General features: G+C 47.2%; 1 protein-coding gene across 1 annotated transcript in view; it reads right to left on the minus strand.

The window, feature by feature from the left end:
• STAG2 (STAG2 cohesin complex component) overlaps nt 1–19,960 on the minus strand; it is a 154,357-nt gene that overhangs the window by 37,596 nt on the left and 96,801 nt on the right. The window contains exons 15-20 of the mRNA XM_069747180.1: nt 19,566–19,677; nt 19,289–19,406; nt 16,694–16,797; nt 10,836–10,928; nt 10,604–10,693; nt 9,684–9,887 (exon numbers count right to left, since the gene is read on the minus strand). Coding sequence (XP_069603281.1) covers nt 9,684–9,887; nt 10,604–10,693; nt 10,836–10,928; nt 16,694–16,797; nt 19,289–19,406; nt 19,566–19,677 — 721 coding nt within the window. The remainder of the gene's footprint in view (nt 1–9,683; nt 9,888–10,603; nt 10,694–10,835; nt 10,929–16,693; nt 16,798–19,288; nt 19,407–19,565; nt 19,678–19,960) is intronic.

Below are 19,960 nucleotides of genomic sequence, written 5' to 3' on the forward strand. Positions count from 1 at the left end.
TGCCTGTAACGGTTCAATACAGGAGGAAGCTGCCGCTCCCGAAGACCGTGGGACATGCGGGGACCGCGCCAGAAGCGCTGGGAGCAGGTGAGTATGTCATATTCACCTTTCCGCGTTCCACCGTCGCCTCGTCTTCCGCATCCTCTGCAGCGACTGTTCAGGTCAGAGGGCGCGATGACTTATTAGTGTGCGTGCCGCCCTCTGCCTGAACAGTCAGTGTGAAGAGACGGGACGCTGAGGAACAGCGGGCAGCGACGATAGGGGAGTATGTCATTTTATTTTTTAGTGCAGCAGCATGTGGCACAATGCTATATGGAGCACCTATGGGGCCATAAAGAACTACATGGAGCATTATATGGGGCATCTATCGGGCCATAACTGCATGAAGCATTATATGGGGCCATAAAGAACTGCATAGAGCATTATATGGGGCATCTATCGGGCCATAACTGCATGGAGCATTATATGGGGCCATAAAGAACTGCATATAGCATTATATGGGGCCATAACAGCATGGAGCATTATATGGGGCCATAAAGAACTACATGGAGCATTATATGGGGCATCTATCGGGCCATAACTGCATGAAGCATTATATGGGGCCATAAAGAACTGCATAGAGCATTATATGGGGCATCTATCGGGCCATAACTGCATGAAGCATTATATGGGGCCATAAAGAACTGCATAGAGCATTATATGGGGCATCTATCGGGCCATAACTGCATGGAGCATTATATGGGGCCATAAAGAACTGCATATAGCATTATATGGGGCCATAACAGCATGGAGCATTATATGGGGCCATAAAGAACTGCATGGAGCATTATATGGGGCATCTATGGGGCCAAAACTGCATGGAGCATTATATGGAGCCATAACTGCATAGAGCATTATATGGGGCCATAAAGAACTGCATGGAGCATCTATGGGGCCATAATGAACTGCATGGAGCATTATATGGTGCATCTATGGGGCCATAACTGCATGGAGCATTACATGGGGCATCTATGGGGCCATAACTGCATGGAGCATTATATGGGGCATCTATGGGGCCATAATGAACTGCATGGAGCATTATATGGAGCATTACATGGGGCCATAAAGAACTGCATGGAACATTATATGGAGCATCTATGGGGCCATAAAGAACTGCATGGAGCATTACAGGTCCTTCTCAAAAAATTAGCATATAGTGTTAAATTTCATTATTTACCATAATGTAATGATTACAATTAAACTTTCATATATTATAGATTCATTATCCACCAACTGAAATTTGTCAGGTCTTTTATTGTTTTAATACTGATGATTTTGGCATACAACTCCTGATAACCCAAAAAACCGGTCTCAATAAATTAGCATATCAAGAAAAGGTTCTCTAAACGACCTATTACCCTAATCTTCTGAATCAACTAATTAACTCTAAACACATGCAAAAGATACCTGAGGCTTTTATAAACTCCCTGCCTGGTTCATTACTCAAAACCCCCATCATGGGTAAGACTAGCGACCTGACAGATGTCAAGAAGGCCATCATTGACACCCTCAAGCAAGAGGGTAAGACCCAGAAAGAAATTTCTCAACAAATAGGCTGTTCCCAGAGTGCTGTATCAAGGCACCTCAATGGTAAGTCTGTTGGAAGGAAACAATGTGGCAGAAAACGCTGTACAACGAGAAGAGGAGACCGGACCCTGAGGAAGATTGTGGAGAAGGACCGATTCCAGACCTTGGGGAACCTGAGGAAGCAGTGGACTGAGTCTGGTGTGGAAACATCCAGAGCCACCGTGCACAGGCGTGTGCAGGAAATGGGCTACAGGTGCCGCATTCCCCAGGTAAAGCCACTTTTGAACCATAAACAGCGGCAGAGGCGCCTGACCTGGGCTACAGAGAAGCAGCACTGGACTGTTGCTAAGTGGTCCCAAGTACTTTTTTCTGATGAAAGCAAATTTTGCATGTCATTCGGAAATCAAGGTGCCAGAGTCTGGAGGAAGACTGGGGAGAAGGAAATGCCAAAATGCCTGAAGTCCAGTGTCAAGTACCCACAGTCAGTGATGGTGTGGGGTGCCATGTCAGCTGCTGGTGTTGGTCCACTGTGTTTCATCAAGGGCAGGGTCAATGCAGCTAGCTATCAGGAGATTTTTTGAGCACTTCATGCTTCCATCGGCTGAAATGCTTTATGGAGATGAAGATTTCATTTTTCAGCACGACCTGGCACCTGCTCACAGTGCCAAAACCACTGGTAAATGGTTTACTGACCATGGTATTACTGTGCTCAATTGGCCTGCCAACTCTCCTGACCTGAACCCCATAGAGAATCTGTGGGATATTGTGAAGAGAAAGTTGAGAGACGCAAGACCCAACACTCTGGATGAGCTTAAGGCCGCTATTGAAGCATCCTGGGCCTCCATAACATCTCAGCAGTGTCACAGGCTGATTGCCTCCATGCCACGCCGCATTGAAGCAGTCATTTCTGCCAAAGGATTCCCGACCAAGTATTGAGTGCATAACTGAACATTATTATTTGATGGTTTTTTTTGTTTGTTATTAAAAAACACTTTTATTTGATTGGATGGGTGAAATATGCTAATTTATTGAGACAGGTTTTTTGGGTTATCAGGAGTTGTATGCCAAAATCATCAGTATTAAAACAATAAAAGACCTGACAAATTTCAGTTGGTGGATAATGAATCTATAATATATGAAAGTTTAATTGTAATCATTACATTATGGTAAATAATGAAATTTAACACTATATGCTAATTTTTTGAGAAGGACCTGTATATGGAGCATCTATGGGGCCATAACTGCATGGAGCATTATATGGGGCATCTATGGGGCCATAACTGCATGGAGCATTATATGGGACATTTATGGGGTCATAAAGAACTGCATGGAGCATTATATGGAGCATCTATGGGGCCATAAAGAACTGCATGGAGCATTATATGGAGCATCTATGGGGCCATAAAGAACTGCATGGATCATTATATGGAGCATCTATGGGGCCATAAAGAACTGCATGGAGCATTATATGGGGCATATTTGTATATGGAGTATCTTATGGGGCCATAATGAACTGTATGGAGCATTATATGGGGCTCCTGATTCAATATGGATATTCAAAAAACAAAACCTACTGATGTCTCAAATAATTTTACTTTTACTGGTATCTATTTTTATTTTTGACACTTACCGGTAGCTGCTGCATTTTCCACCCTAGGCTTATACTCGAGTCATTAAGTTTTCCCAGTTTTTTGTTGCAAAATTAGGGGGGGGTCGGCTTATACTTGGGTCGGCTTATACTCAAATATACACGGTAATATAGTAAGAAATAAAATATAAAAAAAACATCTAGGCAACTGTTTCAGCATCAGGAAAGTTCAGGTGTGTCAGGCTCATAGACCTAAAATAGATTTTCATTAAGCATTTTCATACTCCAGTCTAAAGCCTCCTCCTTGGCTGTGTGGTGATGAACAATTGGTCCAACGCCCTGTTCTAATAACTGGTGGGTAATCCTAGCAATTGTACATTTATCACATAATATGTGGAAGATGATAGAGGTTATTGTGGGAACATCCTTTCAGATTTCTTTGTAAAAGTTCCACACAACTATCTCTGCAGTGTTCACAAAAACAGGATTTTTGGTTGCTTACCGTAAAATCTGTTTCTCGGAGCCTTCATTGGGGGACACAGGAACCATGGGTGTATGCTGCTGCCACTAGGAGGCTGACACTATGCAAATAAAAAAGTTAGCTCCTCCTCTGCAGTATACACCCTACCGACAGGAAGTAGGATATTCAGTTAGTGAGAAAGCAGTAGGAGAAGAAACGTGTAAAAGAGAAAGAATAATAATAATAATAATAAACTTTATCTACTAGCGCCAACAAATTCTACGGCGCTCTATAGATTAACAGATTCAAACGCTCAAAGAGTGTTCAAAGAACTCAAACGTATACAGTAAACAGAGCTGTTCAACTTGGGAGGGTGCTGTGTCCCCCAATGAAGGCTCCGAGAAACAGATTTTACGGTAAGCAACCAAAAATCCTGTTTTCTCTATCACCTTTCATTGGGGGACACAGGAACCATGGGACGTCCCAAAGCAGTCCCTGGGGTGGGAAAAACAGACTTCCATCAGGTCCGAGGACTCACCACTGCCGCCTGCAGGATCCTTCTGCCCAGGCTGGAGTCCGCCGTAGTTCGGCAAAATGTGTGGATGGAAGATCAGGTTGTCGCTTTGCAAAGCCATCGGCGAAAACCCCATGACGTACCGCACTGGAAGCGCCGACTGCCCGGGTAGAGTGAGTCTTTATCTCAGGAGGGGACACTCTTGTTCTTGACCCGGTAAGCTTCCAAAATTGCCGTTCAGATAGAGCGAGCAATAGTTGCCTTGGAAGCCGGCAGGCCTCTACGCATGCCATCAGGGATGGCGAAAAGAGATTCCATCTTTCGGAAAGTGGCTGTGCTAGCCAGGGAGATCCTCACTGCCCTGACGAGTCCCAGCCTGTTCAACAATCACTCCAGAGGATGAGTCGGAGCTGGACAAAAGGAAAGGTAGAACGATGTCCTCGTTGAGGTGGAAAGATTAAAACCACCTCGAGAAAGGAAGGAAGGCGGAGGCCTGGGACAACCTTGTCCTGGTGGAAAATCAAGAAAAGAGGTCGGCAAGAAATGGCCGCCAACTCAAAAACGCGGCGGATCGAAGAGATGGACCTGAGAAAAGCCACCTTCCGAGATAGAACTGACAGGGAAAGCTCCCGGAGAGGCTTTAAGGGGGGAACCCCTAAGAATGACCAACACAACCTTAAAATCCCATGAATCCACAGAGGCCCTGTACGGAGGGACAGCGTGGGCTACTTCTTGAAGGAAGGTCTTAACCTGTGGCTGAGAAGATAACGTCTTCTTAAAAGAGAAGAAGAGCGCAGGAAACTGGCCCTTTAGGGAACTGAGAACGAAGCCCGAATCCAGTCCTGCCTGAAGGAAAAACCAAATGGAAGGCAGGGAAAAAGGACATAGGTGAAAAGCGGTTGGACTCACATCAACGAAAGTAAGCCTTCCAGGTACGATAGTAGATCCTGGAAGAAGACGAAGGCTTCCCAGCCTGGATTATAGAGTGACTCATCTGGGCCGAAAGGTCGGACGCTCTTAGAACTGTGGAGTCCACAGCCACGACGTTAAACTGAGCGACCGATAATTCGGGTGGCAGATCGGACCCTGAGACAGCATAACGGGTCCGTTTGGAAGACACAAGGGGTGTCCGCGAGAAGATTGGCGATGTCTGCAAACCAAGACCACCCATCAGCCTTGATCTTCTTCGACAGCTTGGAAAGCAAGAGAAGGCGTGGGAACCGATAGGGGAGCCCGAACTGCGACCGAGGAATGGCCAGAGTGACAACACCACTGTGAGAGGATCACGGGACCCTGGCCGACCCGAGGGACCTCCTGTTCAATCGGGACGCCATGAGGACCACCTCTGGAGTCCCCCATCGAAAAGCAATCTGACAGGAAACCTCCTGAAGTACCATTCCCCTGCCGCGAGGCCCTCGCAGCCGAGGAAGTCGGCGGGCTAAATGTCCACGCCGGGGACATGCCCTGCGGAGCTCACCAGGACCGTTGCTTCTGTCCAAAGGAGGATCCTGGAATCTCGGCCGAGGCCAGAGAACGCCAAGTCCACCCCTGGTGGTAGACGTATGCCACAGCTGTGTCATTGTCTGTCTGGATTCGAATTGGCAGGCTGCCGAGAATCCTTACCCAGTGAAGGCAAGACAGAAAGATGATCCGGAACTCGAGGACATTGATCGGCAAAGAGGACTCCTGCGCTGACCAACAACCCTGAAAGAACAGGAGACAAAGCCCCGCGCCTCCGCCGAGCGGGCTGGCGTCCGTCGTCACCACCTGCCATGGAACTGGAAGGAAGGATATGCTGTGAAGGATCTACTCTGGGATAAGAGAAGTGACCTCGGCCACCAGTCGAGGAACCATTTGACCCGGGAGAAAGCCGGATCGGACGATGCAGGGAGAAGACAGACCTGTCCCCTGTGATAGAATAGCCTGCTGAAGAAGTCTTGAATGAAACGGGCGAAGGGAAAATTGCTTCCGATGTTGCAACCGACCTCCTTAGGGCCTTTAAGGCCCATCGGAAAGGAGGGGAGCCGAGAACCCTGGAGCAAGCAAACTTCCTGACAAAGGAGGGATATCCTGTCTTCGGGAAGGAAGACTCTGGTCCGACAAGTGTCGAAGAACATTCCCGGAGATACGAGGCGCTGAACAAGACGGAACTTCTTCCTGTTGACGAGCCACCTGCAATGGATAGAATGTCGGAAAAGATGGATAGACTTTCGGGAGCCTGAAACCGAAATTCCTGAGCCTCCATGGAGGCGATTACTGAACGAGGGAATATCGTCCTGAAGTGTCTCCGACGAAACTTCTTGTTCAGCAATTGAGATCCGGACTGAGACGAACCTTGTCGTCCTCTGTCAGTACAAAAAGATTCGAATAGAAGCCAGTGAACCGTTCCTGTTCTGGGACGGGAACGGTTACCCCGGATTTAAGGAGGGAAGCAATGGCAGTAAAGAAACCCGGGACTAGAGCGGGGTCTCTTGGAGGTTGGGATTTGAAGAAAACGATCCCAGGACCGTGAAATGAAGATTTTGTATCTAGAGGGAACAAGAGCCCTGGCCCATGCGACCTCTACTGAGGAGACCCAGACGTCCCTGAAGAACAGGAGACGATTGCCCAGTCTGAGAAACGGGCTGTGGTCTATTCATGGGTCATGCCTAGGTGGAACTTCCAGTCCTGGACCTGGAGAATCCACCTTAGGAGTAGGGGGCACGCCAGGAAAGAGTGAGCCGAAGAATACCTTCTTCTCTTAACGTGCCTGTGGCCTCTGCAGTTGCGAAGAAGAATCTGATGCCGCAAAACTACGAAAAAGGTCAAAAAGACCAAAGTAGCCGCCTAAGGGGAAGTAGGTGAGGTCTGGAGAAGGGGACTGGTGCCACCAGTGGCGTCCTTAATAATTTGGTCCAGCTTGGAACCGAAAGGACGTGAGCCTTGGAAAGGCAGGCTAGTAAGGGACTTCTTCGATGACTCTTGAGCCAAACAGCGCGACAGCTGGCAACAACATTACTGGGCGCCTGTGCGGCAGAAGACGCGACCTCCAGGGAACAAATTATTCCCCGTCATGAGTAATCTGGGTGGCAAGTTCCGCCAGCCGGCCTGACGGAGCTCCAGCTTGAATGCCCCAACGGAGTTGTTTAGCCCCTCGGATACGGACTTCGAAACCCAAGTGGAAGCCAAAGCCGGGCATTGGGATGATGCGGCAGTTTCGAAAGCCGACTTCACGAAGAATTCCATGATCCTATCGATGCAATCTTTCAGAGCCGCCCACCGGACAGCGTAAGGACTGTGTTGGCGGCAAGTCTACCAGCCGATGGATCCACAGGGGGAGAGGTCGTTCTCTAACGCCTCTCATTCCGGTTGGCAATGAGATCCGGAGACTCCAAGACGCTTGTCTCTTTGAGAACGTCTGGTCGAATTCGCTCTTTCTCTGGCCAGAAACTCCACGAATTCAGGATGAGGAACAAATACCTTGGGAGGTAGTTTAGACCGTCTAAACGAAACCGCCTGATCTGCGGGTTTCGTAGAGGAATCTTCGATGCCACAGGTCTGATTGGTTGTTCCAATGAGGCTTTGAACCATATCCCTCATGTTAGCGATTTGGTTCGAATCCGGCCCCAAATTATCCTTCGAAGGCGCATCAGAGAAAGCCTCGCCTGATTCAGCGGAGGAGGATCGGGAGGACGCCGACCGCAGAGGAGGACCGAGTGGCGAGATGGAGCGAGAAGAGGACTCAGACCGGCGTTCCTGTCTGGACCTTTTGCAGCTAGCCTTGGAGGGCTTGGACGGAGCTTCCTGCGACCCGGTGGCTACTGCGGGGGTCTGCAGGGGTAACCGATCCAGCATGGACACCAGGGTTTGAGACACCTATGTTAAATTGGCCACCGATTGAGACAGAGAGGAGGCCCAGCCTGGGATGGGGGTGTCACTCACGGGCGGATCGGCCGGGGATCTATCGGGTTGCTGCAGGACGGACATAGCGGAGACCAGAAGGTTAGGGGACAGAAGGGCAGAGAGTGTCAGACTGCAGAGCAGAGCTACTCACGGCAGGTGATGCGCTTCGGTGGTCCTTAAAGGCAGGGGTGCAGGCAGACGGTGCAGGCAGAAAGAGCAGACCTCTGGAACTCTCCTGTCCGGGACCAGCTGTGGGGCTGAGGCGACCGCAAGTGAGGAGGACGCCGGGATTCACGCACTTTGGAGGGGGGCATAAGGCGTTCCTGGTTCGAGAATACGGAGGTAGTGGGCAGGGTTAACTGCCTGGCCAGGAGCACCAAGATGGCGCCGGGAGGCGGAGCTAGTCGAGACAGCCGGGCGGGAAAAAAGCCCGCCCGAGAACGCAGGAAGTGGGCGGAGTCACGGCCGAGAGTAGGCCCCGGGAGAAGCCGGGACCTAAATTAGAAGCTGGAGGGCGCCGGAGAGGGCCACGGGACCAGAAAGCGGTGCGGCCGCCGGTTAGAAAAACTGTGCGGCCGCCGGTGAGGGAAACCGTGCGGCCGCCGGAGAGGAAACACCGCGGCCGCCGGAGAGGAAACACCGCGGCCGCCGGAGAGGAAACACCGCGGCCGCCGGAGAGGAAACACCGCGGCCGCCGGAGAGGAAACACCGCGGCCGCCGGAGAGGAAACACCGCGGCCGCCGGAGAGGAAACACCGCGGCCGCCGGTTAGGAAAACTGTGCGGCCGCTGGGGAGCAAACTGTGCGGCCGCCGGAGTAAACGGCGCGGCTGCCTGGAATAAAGGTACGGCCGCAGACAAGGCAGAGCCGCTGCCTGTAAAGGTGCGGCCGCCGAGCATGAAGCGGCGCAGCTGCCGCGCAAACCGCCAGGTCAGGGGGAAAATGCAGCCGTAGAAACGGCAGCGCGGCTGCCTACAGGGCGCCGCACAGAGCAAAAAATTGTCGCAGTGTGGAAAACGTCCCAATAAAGAGACGTCCAAAGATCGCCCCTGTAACAGGGAATCCGCAGGGACCCCCCCATGATTGTCTTTGAAGAGAGACCGAGGGATAGGGGGATCGGTGGGAAGGGAATACTCACCTAAACATCCCACGCCGTCCGTTACTAACCTGAAGCCCTGAAGGTATTAGACGTCCGTGGAGCTGGAGATGGACGTCCTAGTCTCCTCCGACCAACAGGCTCTGGTGGGCGAGTGGGTGGGGGACGGAGCCAGGACCGGACTTCTGAGCACGCATGTGTGCCAGGATCATGGTCCTGGAGAGGGATCTATGAGGATACAGGGTGGCAGTACACGCCGTACTCATAGTCCGCATAGTGGGAATACAGGTGTGACTGCTCACCCTGTATCCCTCCGGAAAACCTGAAAAGGAACGACGCACATTGAGGTAGATAAGGGTCTAATGAAAGACCCGTGTCCACCTCCTACTGACACTAAGCTAAACTGAATATCCTACTTCCTGTCGGTAGGGTGTATACTGCAGAGGAGGAGCTAACTTTTTTATTTGCTTAGTGTCAGCCTCCTAGTGGCAGCAGCATACACCCATGGTTCCTGTGTCCCCCAATGAAAGGTGATAGAGAAAAACTCCTTACTACTGTAATTAATATGAAAAACAAACCTCCTGCAGGAAGTCCTCAAGAAGGCGATTAAATTTATCCGCCAGCTCGTCAATTAACTGACTCTTTGCAATGTCGACTCGGTTAAATATTGTGAACTCCTCATTGCAGAGGGCATGATAGGTTTTCGAGCAAGCTTCTAAGACATCCGTGTCCGTGTGTTTTTCTACAATACTCCGTATCTGGCGAAGCAGTGCTTCCAAATGCTATAATTAAAAAAAAAATAATGTTCTGATAAATATTACTGACAAAACAACAAAGTTTACAAGTTCTTTATGCTATTACAGCCAATCTACAACACATACCCATGTATACTCATACACATAAAAACCTAATGTATACAGTCAGAACGTTCTGAGCTCAGCGGTTAAGTTGCTTTGGAAGACTAAAAGCGACAATGCCAAGTAAAGACATTGATGGCATCACCTCAGTATAAATATCTTATTTGTACGCTGAGAATAAGCACTTGAATTATTAGGCCTAAGGAAAACATGCCCCCTACTCACAACAGGTGTTGTTTTGTCAATGAGTCCTTGTGTGCAAAACCCCCCAGTAAATAGGATTATCTATAAAGTCATGATTCGTGTCAGTTATGCCAATATGTGGGGATAGTGGTGAAGGTGCAGATTTAAAGCAAAACTGCAATAAATGTCACGAAAAACAGGTGATTTTATAGAACAGACTTTGGGTTTGTAACTTCACTAAAAGCCAAGAATTACACATGCAGTTATTTGTGGAAGTTTTGGAGCCAAAGTCAATTAGAATCGAACATATAAAAAAGCCCTTTATTACTTCACCTTAAGTGTAACATTAAACACCCCACTAATATGCCCGTGTCATGTCCCAATATTTTGTTGCAGTAAAATACCATGAGTACAGCCAAACAGAAGGCCTGATTTAAAAAAAGGTTAAAAATTGTTACCTTTTCTAGACGCCCCGTTGTATAAATTTCCAGGTCAAAATACTGCGGCAATTGCAGAAGATTAGTCACCTTCTCTGCATCGACAGAATACTACGTAAAAGAAATACACAAAATTGTAGATTCCAAATTCTTTTTTTTCTCACCACATGCATGTTCAGTACACAGATGTTGCACTGTAACATTACTTGCATTCATGGCATGAACAAATCAGGATAAATACGATAATACACACTTTTGCTAAAAGCTGTGGTAGGGACACAGCAAAGAGTTCTGTAAGGCGAGTCTTGTCGTCCAACTGGGATTTCTTTTCTTTAGCGGTCAGCACCTAAAAACACAAGGATGTTAATCATCACTAATAGTTCAGTTTAGAAACTTTGTAGAATAATATAGATAAAAACATCTGGACAAGTTAATTGCTATTTATGAAAATGTCCCTAATGTTTGTAAATATTGTTATAAAGTTTATTCCTGTGCAGATTAAATTGTTATTTAGTGAAAAACAAATATTAAAGGAGGTTCTGTTAACTGGGAGAAAAGGAAACATTTCATATTTTCACGTAAACCATTTTAATAATTGGGGTTTACCAATACTCTGATAATGGAGGTTACTTCAGCAGTAGGAGAAGCAACATGTAAAAGATAGAAAACTCAAACTAACAATATAACACAATAAAACAGAGCTGTTCAACTTGGGAGGGGTGCTGTGTCCCCCCAATGAAGGCTCCGAGAAACAGATTTTACGGTAAGCAACCAAAAATCCTGTTTTCTCTATCGCCTCATTAGGGGACACAGGAACCATGGGACGTCCCAAAGCAGTCCCTGGGGTGGGAACAGCAGAAAAACTCCATTCAGGTCGGAGGACTCACCACTGCCGCCTGCAAGATCCTTCCGCCTAGGCTGGCAACTGCCGAAGCGTAGGTATGGAGCTTATAACATTTGGCAAATGAGTGAATGGAACACCAGGTTGCCGCCTAGCAAAGTTGTAGGGCGGATGCCCCGGGTAGAGTGAGTCTTAATCCCAGGAGGAGTCACTCTGTTCTTGACCCGGTAAGCCTCCAGAATAGCAGGTCTGATCCAGAGAACAATCGTAACCTTGGAGGCCGGCAGGCCTCTTGGCGTACCGTCTGGAATGACAAATAGACGGTCCGTCTTCCTAAAGAAAGCGGTCCTAGACAAATAGATCCTCACCGCCCTGACCAGGTCTAGCCTGTTCAGCGAACGCCCCAGAGAATAGGTCGCAGCAGGACAATCTTATTCAAGTAAAAGGAGGACACCACCCTGGGAAGAAAAGGCGACGAAGGCCATAAAACTACCTTATCCTGGTGAAGAACCAAGAAATGGGGCGAAAGGAGAGAGCCACCAACTCCAAGGCGCGCCTAATGGAGGTGATGGCCACCAGAAATGCCACCTTGCAGGACAGGACAGTGAGGCCTCATGGGAAGGTTCAAGGGGGGAACCCCACTGAGCCTCCAAATCAAGATTGAGGTCCCAGGGATCCACGGGAGTCTGGTACGGGAGAGCCGCATGCGCCACTCCTTCAAGAAAAATTCTGAGAACGGGACGGATATAAATCTTGGTACCGTGATAGTCAGTAGCTAAGAACTTCTGAAAGGGACTTCAGAAAGAGAATGGAAAGGGTTGCTACCTGACCCTTTAGAGAACTAAGGGCAAGGCCAGCATCAAGTCCCACCTTGAGAAAATGGCCAAAATGGAAGGTTTCAATAGCAAAGCTGTTAAATTGAGCAACCAAGAACTCCGTGGCAGATCGGTCCTTGGTACAGAAGATCTGGCCTGTCTGGGGGCCTCCAGTGGGAGTCCGCGAGGAGATTGGCAATCTCAGCGAACCAGAACCTTCTGGGCCAATCTGGTGCGGTCAGAATGGCCGGCACCCCCTCCGCATTGATCTTCAACAGCCTGGGAAGAAAAGGAAGGGGAGGAAACAGATAGTGAAGTACTAATTGCGACCCAGGAATGGCCAAAGCATCGGTATCCACACAAGAGGATCGCGGACCTGGAAACAAACGGTGGAACCTTCCTAAGCAGTCGGGACGCCAAAAGATCCGCGTCTGGAGTTCCCCATCAAAGGCAAATTTGAAGGAAGACCTCCTGATGCAGGGACCATTCTCCTGCCGCAAGGCCCTCGCGGCAGAGAAAAACACTGCGGCCCAGTTATCCACGCCGGGGATATGCACTGCGGATAGTGCCGAAACCGTCGCCTCTGCCCCGAGGAGGATCTTGGATACCTCCGCCATTGCCAAGAGACTCCGATTCCCTCCCTGGTGAATGACATATGCCACAGCCGAGGTTATTGGACGTATGGATTCTGATTGGCAGACCTCTGAGAAGCCTTTCCCAGTGACTCAGGTACAGAAGAATGGCCCCTATCTCAAGGGTGTTGATTGGCAGAGAGGACTCTTGCTCCGACCAACACACCCTTCACTGACGGATGGCGAGAAACTGCGCCCCAGCCGGGAAGGCTGGTGACCATCGTCACCACCTGCCATGGGCGAGAAGGGAGGACCGGACCTGGGGAATGAGAGGGGATGACAGCCACCAGTAGAGAGACTATTAGAATCGGATGGAAAACAGAATCGGACGATCCAGAGACAGCACAGACCTGTCCCACTGAGAAAGGATAGCCTGCTGAAGTGGTCTCAAGTGGAACAGCGCAAAAGGGAATGCTTCCGATGCGGTCACCATCGTCACAGGACGTTCATTGCTGAACGGAAGGAAGGCAGCCAAGGGCCTTGCAGAGAGCAAACTCCGTCCTGGAGAATTGCCCGCTTCTCCTCGAGAAGAAAAACCCTCGACTGACGGGTGTCGAACAGCATGCCTAAGAGGACGAGGCGCTGACTCGGAACAAGACAAGACTTTGTGCTGTTGACCAGCCACCAGAAACGGGACAGGGAGTCGAGGACGATGGTCAGACTCTCTTGGGCATGAGAGAGGGGCAGAGCCTTGATGAGGATTTCTTTGAGGTATGGAATGAGCACTAGGCCCCTGATCCTCAAAATGGCCATAAATGTAGCCATGATCTTTATGAAGACACTGGGAGCGGTCGCAAGACGCAGGAAACTCAGGTGTGCTGGGAAAATCAGAACATGGAGATGGGCATCTTGGATATCTATGGAGCACAGGAATTCCTGTGGTTCCATGGAAGCCAGAACTGAACAGAGGAACTTCATCCTGAAATGACGCAGGCGGAACATTCTGTTCACTAACTTCAGAGCCAGGATGGGTCGAACTGCACCGCTCTAATTCGGCACTACAAGCAGGTTTGAATAGAAACCTGTGAAGCGTTCCTGCTGCGGGACGGAAACGATAACCTCCGAACAAAGAAGTAAAGTAATGGACGCAAAGAAACCTGGGATCAGAGTAGGATTTTTTTTTAGAGGGCGGGATTTGAAGAAGCGATTCCGGGGCCGCGAAGCGAACCCTATCTTGCGTCTAGAGGATACGACCTCCCTGACCTAAGCGTCCTCCACCGAGGCCAGACAAACATCCTTGAAAAAAACCAGGAGATGCCCGCCAAAACTGGGAGGAGCGCTGGGCCCACCGGAGAGGGCCACTGTGCTGAAGAACGAGTGGTGCGGCCGGCGGAAAGGGGAACAGCGCGGCTGCCGCCAAGGTCGCCGGGCCGGACGACAGAGGAACGTTCCTGCCGGAGGAAGTAGGCAGCGGGGCTGCCTGTAGAGACCGCAGCGCCGGAGCGAGGAGGCAGAGTGGCCGCCCGCCGCCGGACTAAAAGGCAGCGCGGCTGAAAAAGTCGCCACGCCGGAGGAAAGATAGGGCGGCCCCCTGGAACAAGGAGGGGAAGAGAGGTGCCAGCAAGGACGCTGCAGTGCAGCGACGATCCCTGCCCGTGGGACCTGCCTAACAAAACAGGACAAGGTAGCCTGGTAACAGCAGTCCTTAGTATAATAAAAAAGCCCAGAGGGATCCCTCTCCTTTGATTTCCTAACTGGGATAGGTGGGGGAAAACTCACCTCAAAAACTCCCACGCCGTCCGTTACTAACCTTAAACCGAAAAAGGTGTCAGACGTCCAGGGAGCTGATGGACGTCCTCGTCTCCTCCAACCGACAGGCTCTGGTGGGCGAGTGGGTGGGGGACGGAGCCAGGACCGAACTTCTAAGCACGCTTGTGTGCTAGGATCATGGTCCTGCTATTGGATCTATGAGGATACGGGGTGGCAGTACACGCCGTACTCATAGTCCATAATGTGGGATTACAGGTGTGACTTCACACTGTATCCCTCCGGAAAACCTGAAAGAAAACGACGCACAGTGAGGTAGACAAGGTCTAATGAAAGACCCGTGTCCACCTCCTACTGACACTAAGCTAACCTGGATATCCTACTTCCTGTCGGTGGGGTGTACACTGCAGAGGAGGAGCTAACTTTTTTATTTGCATAGTGTCAGCCTCCTAGTGGCAACAGCATACACCCATGGTTCCTGTGTCCCCCAATGAGGCGATGGAGAAATACCTTTAACCCCATAGTGACAGAGCAAATTTTGACCTTAATGATCAGGCTAAATTTTACAATTCTGGCCAGTGTCAATTTATGTGATAACTCTGGAACGCTTCAATGGATCCCACTGATTCTGAGATTTTTTTTGTAACATATTGTACTTCATGATGGTGGTAAAATTTGTTCGATATGACTTGAGTTAGTGAAAATATCGCAAGTTTGTCAAAAAATTTAAGTGCTTTAAAAAAAAAAATTGCAATCTTACAACTTTAAATCTTTAGGGCCCCTTTCACACATCAGTTCTTGGTCGTCAGTCACAGTCGTTGGCTCAACGGATCGGTCGCAGATTGTGAAAAACTGATGCGACGGATTCGTTTTTTTGACGGATCCAACTAGCGGATCTGGCAAATTGAATTGGAGCATGCTCAGTTTTAAAAAAAACACGGAATCCGCCGCCATAGGCTTCCATTCTAGCAAACGGCGACGGATCAGTCGCTGTCAGTTTTTTCGACGTACACAAAAGACGTTACTTTGTCCGTTGTCTTCGGCCGCCGTACAAACAATTTTCGATGGACCCGGTGAATGATGGATGAAAGGAGGCCATCTGTCGCAATCCGTCGCTAATAAAAGTTTATGAGAAGAAAAAAAAAAGAGGCCTAAAGCAGTCAGTCATGCTATACAAAATAATTAATAAATAACATTCCCCATATGTCTACTTGATACCTGTATCATTTTTCAAACGTCATTTTATTTTATTAGGAGGTTTAAAGTTTAGCAGCATTTTCTCATGGGAGGGCTCGGAACAGAATAATTTGAATAAACATTTGAATTTTGGAACACAAATTGGTTGTAATAGATTGTGGGCGACATGTCTCCTTTGCAGGGCCTGTAAGGTGCTTAGGCAGCAGAAACCCCCCATAAATGACCCAGTTTTGGAAACTACACCACTCAATGATTTTATCCAGGGAAATAGTGAGAATTTTTAACCCAAAAGGTACTACACAGAAACTGATAACATTAGATCATAATGAATATGTCGTCACTAGTGTTGACGAGTTTGCATTGTGTGCTCTGATACGCAGAGTATCGTGGGTGCTCGAGGGACACACTCGAGTCCATGCCCCACAAGTTCTGTGGCTGTTGAACAGCCAAAAAACATACAGGGATTTACCAGAGTATGGCAGGCAATCCCTGCACGGTTTTTTTTCTGGGTGTCTAAAAGCCGCAGAACATGTGGGGCGGGGACTCGAGCATGTCACTAGAGCATATCACTCGATCACCTGATGTGCATAACACTAGTCGTCAGATTATCATTTTTACTTTTGAAAAAACCCTAAGCCCAACCCTAGAGTCTATCCCAGTGATCAAAAGTCTTAATCAGCTGACTAATGACTAAATCAGTCATCATGTGCAGGGAAAGATGTGGGCTTGGTATGCTAAGCCGCACCAAAGTCAGGGACACGACTTCTGAGTATGACAAAAGTCTTGAAGGGGTTAATAAGCTTTGTATGTGTATATGTGTGTATATATATATATATATATATATATATATATATATATATATATATATATATATATATATATATATATATAAACAGCTATGAAAAATGTGATAGTTTACCCTTTTTCCTGTTCCTCGGCCCACTGGAGGGTGGCATTCAGCAGCTTGGCGTATTGTACAGAGCATAATTTCAATCAGCGCACTTTCTTGGCGGTCTGTAAGTGCTGCAGGACAAGAAAAACGGGTTTTTAAATTTGCACATAATGTAAATAAAGGACGTAAATAAAAGGGGATAATCTGGTTAAGGCCTCTTTCAAACTAAATTTGTGCTTCAAAAATGGGGGCTACGATCTGTAGCCCACAAAAATGGGACAGAACCCTGAAAAATCCTTTCAGTATAATGAGGCAAATGGAGGCCAACATCTGAACACATGGCTCTTTTTGACATTTTTTTTTTCCAACAGTTCCCATCTTTTGCTATGGACAAAATAACAACCTGCTGTGCTATTGTATCGGGCATAAAAGACTGACACCGACAGAAAAACGTCAAATTGAGCACAATGTTGCAAACGTTGGGTTCCATTAGCCTCATTACATTAATGGGTATGTCAGGGTTAAGTCTTAGTGCAGTTTTGCAGGACTTCAGATAGAAGCCCCTGGATAAGACAGCCAGAGAAGCAGTAACGTACAGTGAAACAAGCCTCACTATGCCTTTTGAGTTTGTACAAACCTTTAAAAGCGCTTAATTTTTTTCAGCTTTGTTACTTGAAGTCGATTTATTATATCACTTGACAAGCAAAAATAAATAAATCAGACTTTTGTGTTTTTTTAGACAATGATGTTAAAGGAAATGTATTGCCTTAATTTTTCTTGATTAACTTAATACCAGATACTGAAATAATATTCTATCCAGTGTTAACTTTTTGTGATTGTTGATTTTCTGCCCATGACTATGGAGGCAGCAATCTTGCTCAAGTTGCTGCTCTGTGAACAGAAATTTAGAGAATTAATTTACAGCAGCCGCATGGTCACAGCCTCAGTCAGAAAATAACCCCTGGACTTCCATGGTAAATTGCTACATACCTGCCCTGTGACCCATACAGAGGTCATTGCACAGGGAGAGGCAAAAAAACATAATCTGTGCCCAAGACCTACTGTCAGTGCTCTAACCCTCCATTACCTGCCTCCAGCTTTACAGGCGAGGCCTTTCTCAGTAATCCTGCCTGTCATAATGACTGCAGAAATAGGATTTATACGAAAAAGAACGTGTTTGTCAACCATGAGGCTCAGTGATTAGATTTACGTATTTTAATTATGATAAAAATACAATAAATGTTTAACAGAAAAATAATGCAATCTACTAATGATACATTCCCTTTAGCACCAAAATATTCATGTTTGATAAAGATCACAATTTCATTTATTTTGCATTTTTTTATTACTAAGAGAACACATTATGAACTAAATGTGAAAATATGACAGGACTTCAGTGGCAACATAAAGGCTGTGTATACATTCCCAACCAGATTATAGTGGCACGATGCATCTAAGGGCTCGTGCACATGGACGGATGTTTGTTCTGAATGCGTGCCAACAAAATTGGATCGCCTTTGGACCAATGTTATGTTACGGGGCTGTGCATGAGCATGATTTTTTTTTCCTTGGAACCAAGTCTGTAGGAGGAAAGAAAACCCGAGTTTGATCTGGTATTCGGATCGCACCAGGCCATCAAGTCAGCGAGTTTGTCAAAACCATCGGCCTGGACTCAGATGTGCAGTCAGATTTCGAAGGACTGACATAATGGAAGAAATGGAGAATTTTTCTCACTCCATTTTCTCCTCATCCAAGAGAATTATTGGATCAAACACGTGATTTGCATAATAAAGCCAATGCTCTCGCATGAGAGAAAATCCATGTCTCATCGTCACCGGCCTTACATGAATCAATTCTGCAAACAGTCATCACTGAAAATGTCACATCTTTTAGGCTGGGTGCACACGTTGCGGTTTTTTCGCGGTTTTTCCCGATAGAAACGCTATAAAACCGCACAAAAAAAAAAAAAACCCGCATACAATAAGCATCCCATCATTTCGAATGAATTCCGCATGTTTTGTGCACATGATGCGGTATTTTCCGTGAAAAAAACGCATCGCGGTAAAAACCGCAGCATGTTCATTAATTTTGCGGGGTTTTTTTTTACGGATTTCCCACTACAAAATGCATTGGGAAGTGTCCGGAAAAAAACGCGGCAAAAACACGTCAAAACCGCATGCAGATTTCTTGCGGATTTCTTGCAGAAAATGTCCGTTTTTTCTCAGGAATTTTCTGCGAGAAATCCTGAACGTGTGCACATAGCTTTAGCATTTACAGCTCACAGCAATCCTGTGTCCATGACAACAGACCACAAACAAATCGCATGTAGTCAGATATGGCAGCAAGACTTTCTCCAATCTGTCCCTTGCTCCTCGCTACCCTACAGAACATATTATCGATATGCAGAAGACATATTGATGGGGGTAGGACTACAAGACTATCAAGGTATTTGCATAGTTTGCTACCATGGAGACACAAGGCTCTGTGCACAAGATGTAGAAACAAAATAAGATATTTAAAAGAAGATGGTTTACAAAGTTGCTTGTTTCTCATGGAAGCATGAAACAGCCTTTTATGGAAGAACACACTAGGAAAACTGCTGAACCATTGTGGAGTACTTACCTTCCTCACCATTCAGCGGATCATCCAACAACAAGCTATTCATACACTCCCAATCCTTCAATAACTCGGTAGCACAGTCCCACATACTGTCAACAAGATAGGCAGCATGTTCGTGCAACTAGAAAGAAAAAGTCATTTACAGGGAGTCAAAGAATATATATCTAAAGAAAGCTATCCACATAACACCGGTGAAGCTTTATAATAAACCACAAAAACCCTTTCATTTTTTCCACTTTTTGTCCCCCAAACCAATCCTCCTTATAACAAATTCTTATACCTCACTCTCCAAAAAGAAAAAGACCAACGTCTTGACAAGGTTGGCATTTGGGCTAAGCCTTCCTCTTCTCTTCAGAATTCCATCATCATCCGGCTCTCTACAACTGAACAGCCTAAGAAAGAAAACAACACAAAACCGATTTAATCATGGCGCTGTGTGATGGGATTGTTTTTCGCGCGATGCCTTTATTGGTACCACTTTGGGGTACAAATGAGGTTTTAAACACTTTATAGGGTATTTTTTTCCGGGGGGAAAGAGTGTGATCGAAAAACCTCAATTCTGGAGTTTTGATTTTTTTTTTCCCCGTATGGACCAACACATTTTATATTTTCATAGCTTTGACTTTTTTATGGCACTGCAATATCAAATAGATTTACATTTTTTATTTCCTTATT

The sequence above is a fragment of the Ranitomeya imitator genome, chromosome 2 (genome assembly GCF_032444005.1).
Source record: "Ranitomeya imitator isolate aRanImi1 chromosome 2, aRanImi1.pri, whole genome shotgun sequence".
NCBI classification, from domain to species: domain Eukaryota; kingdom Metazoa; phylum Chordata; class Amphibia; order Anura; family Dendrobatidae; genus Ranitomeya; species Ranitomeya imitator.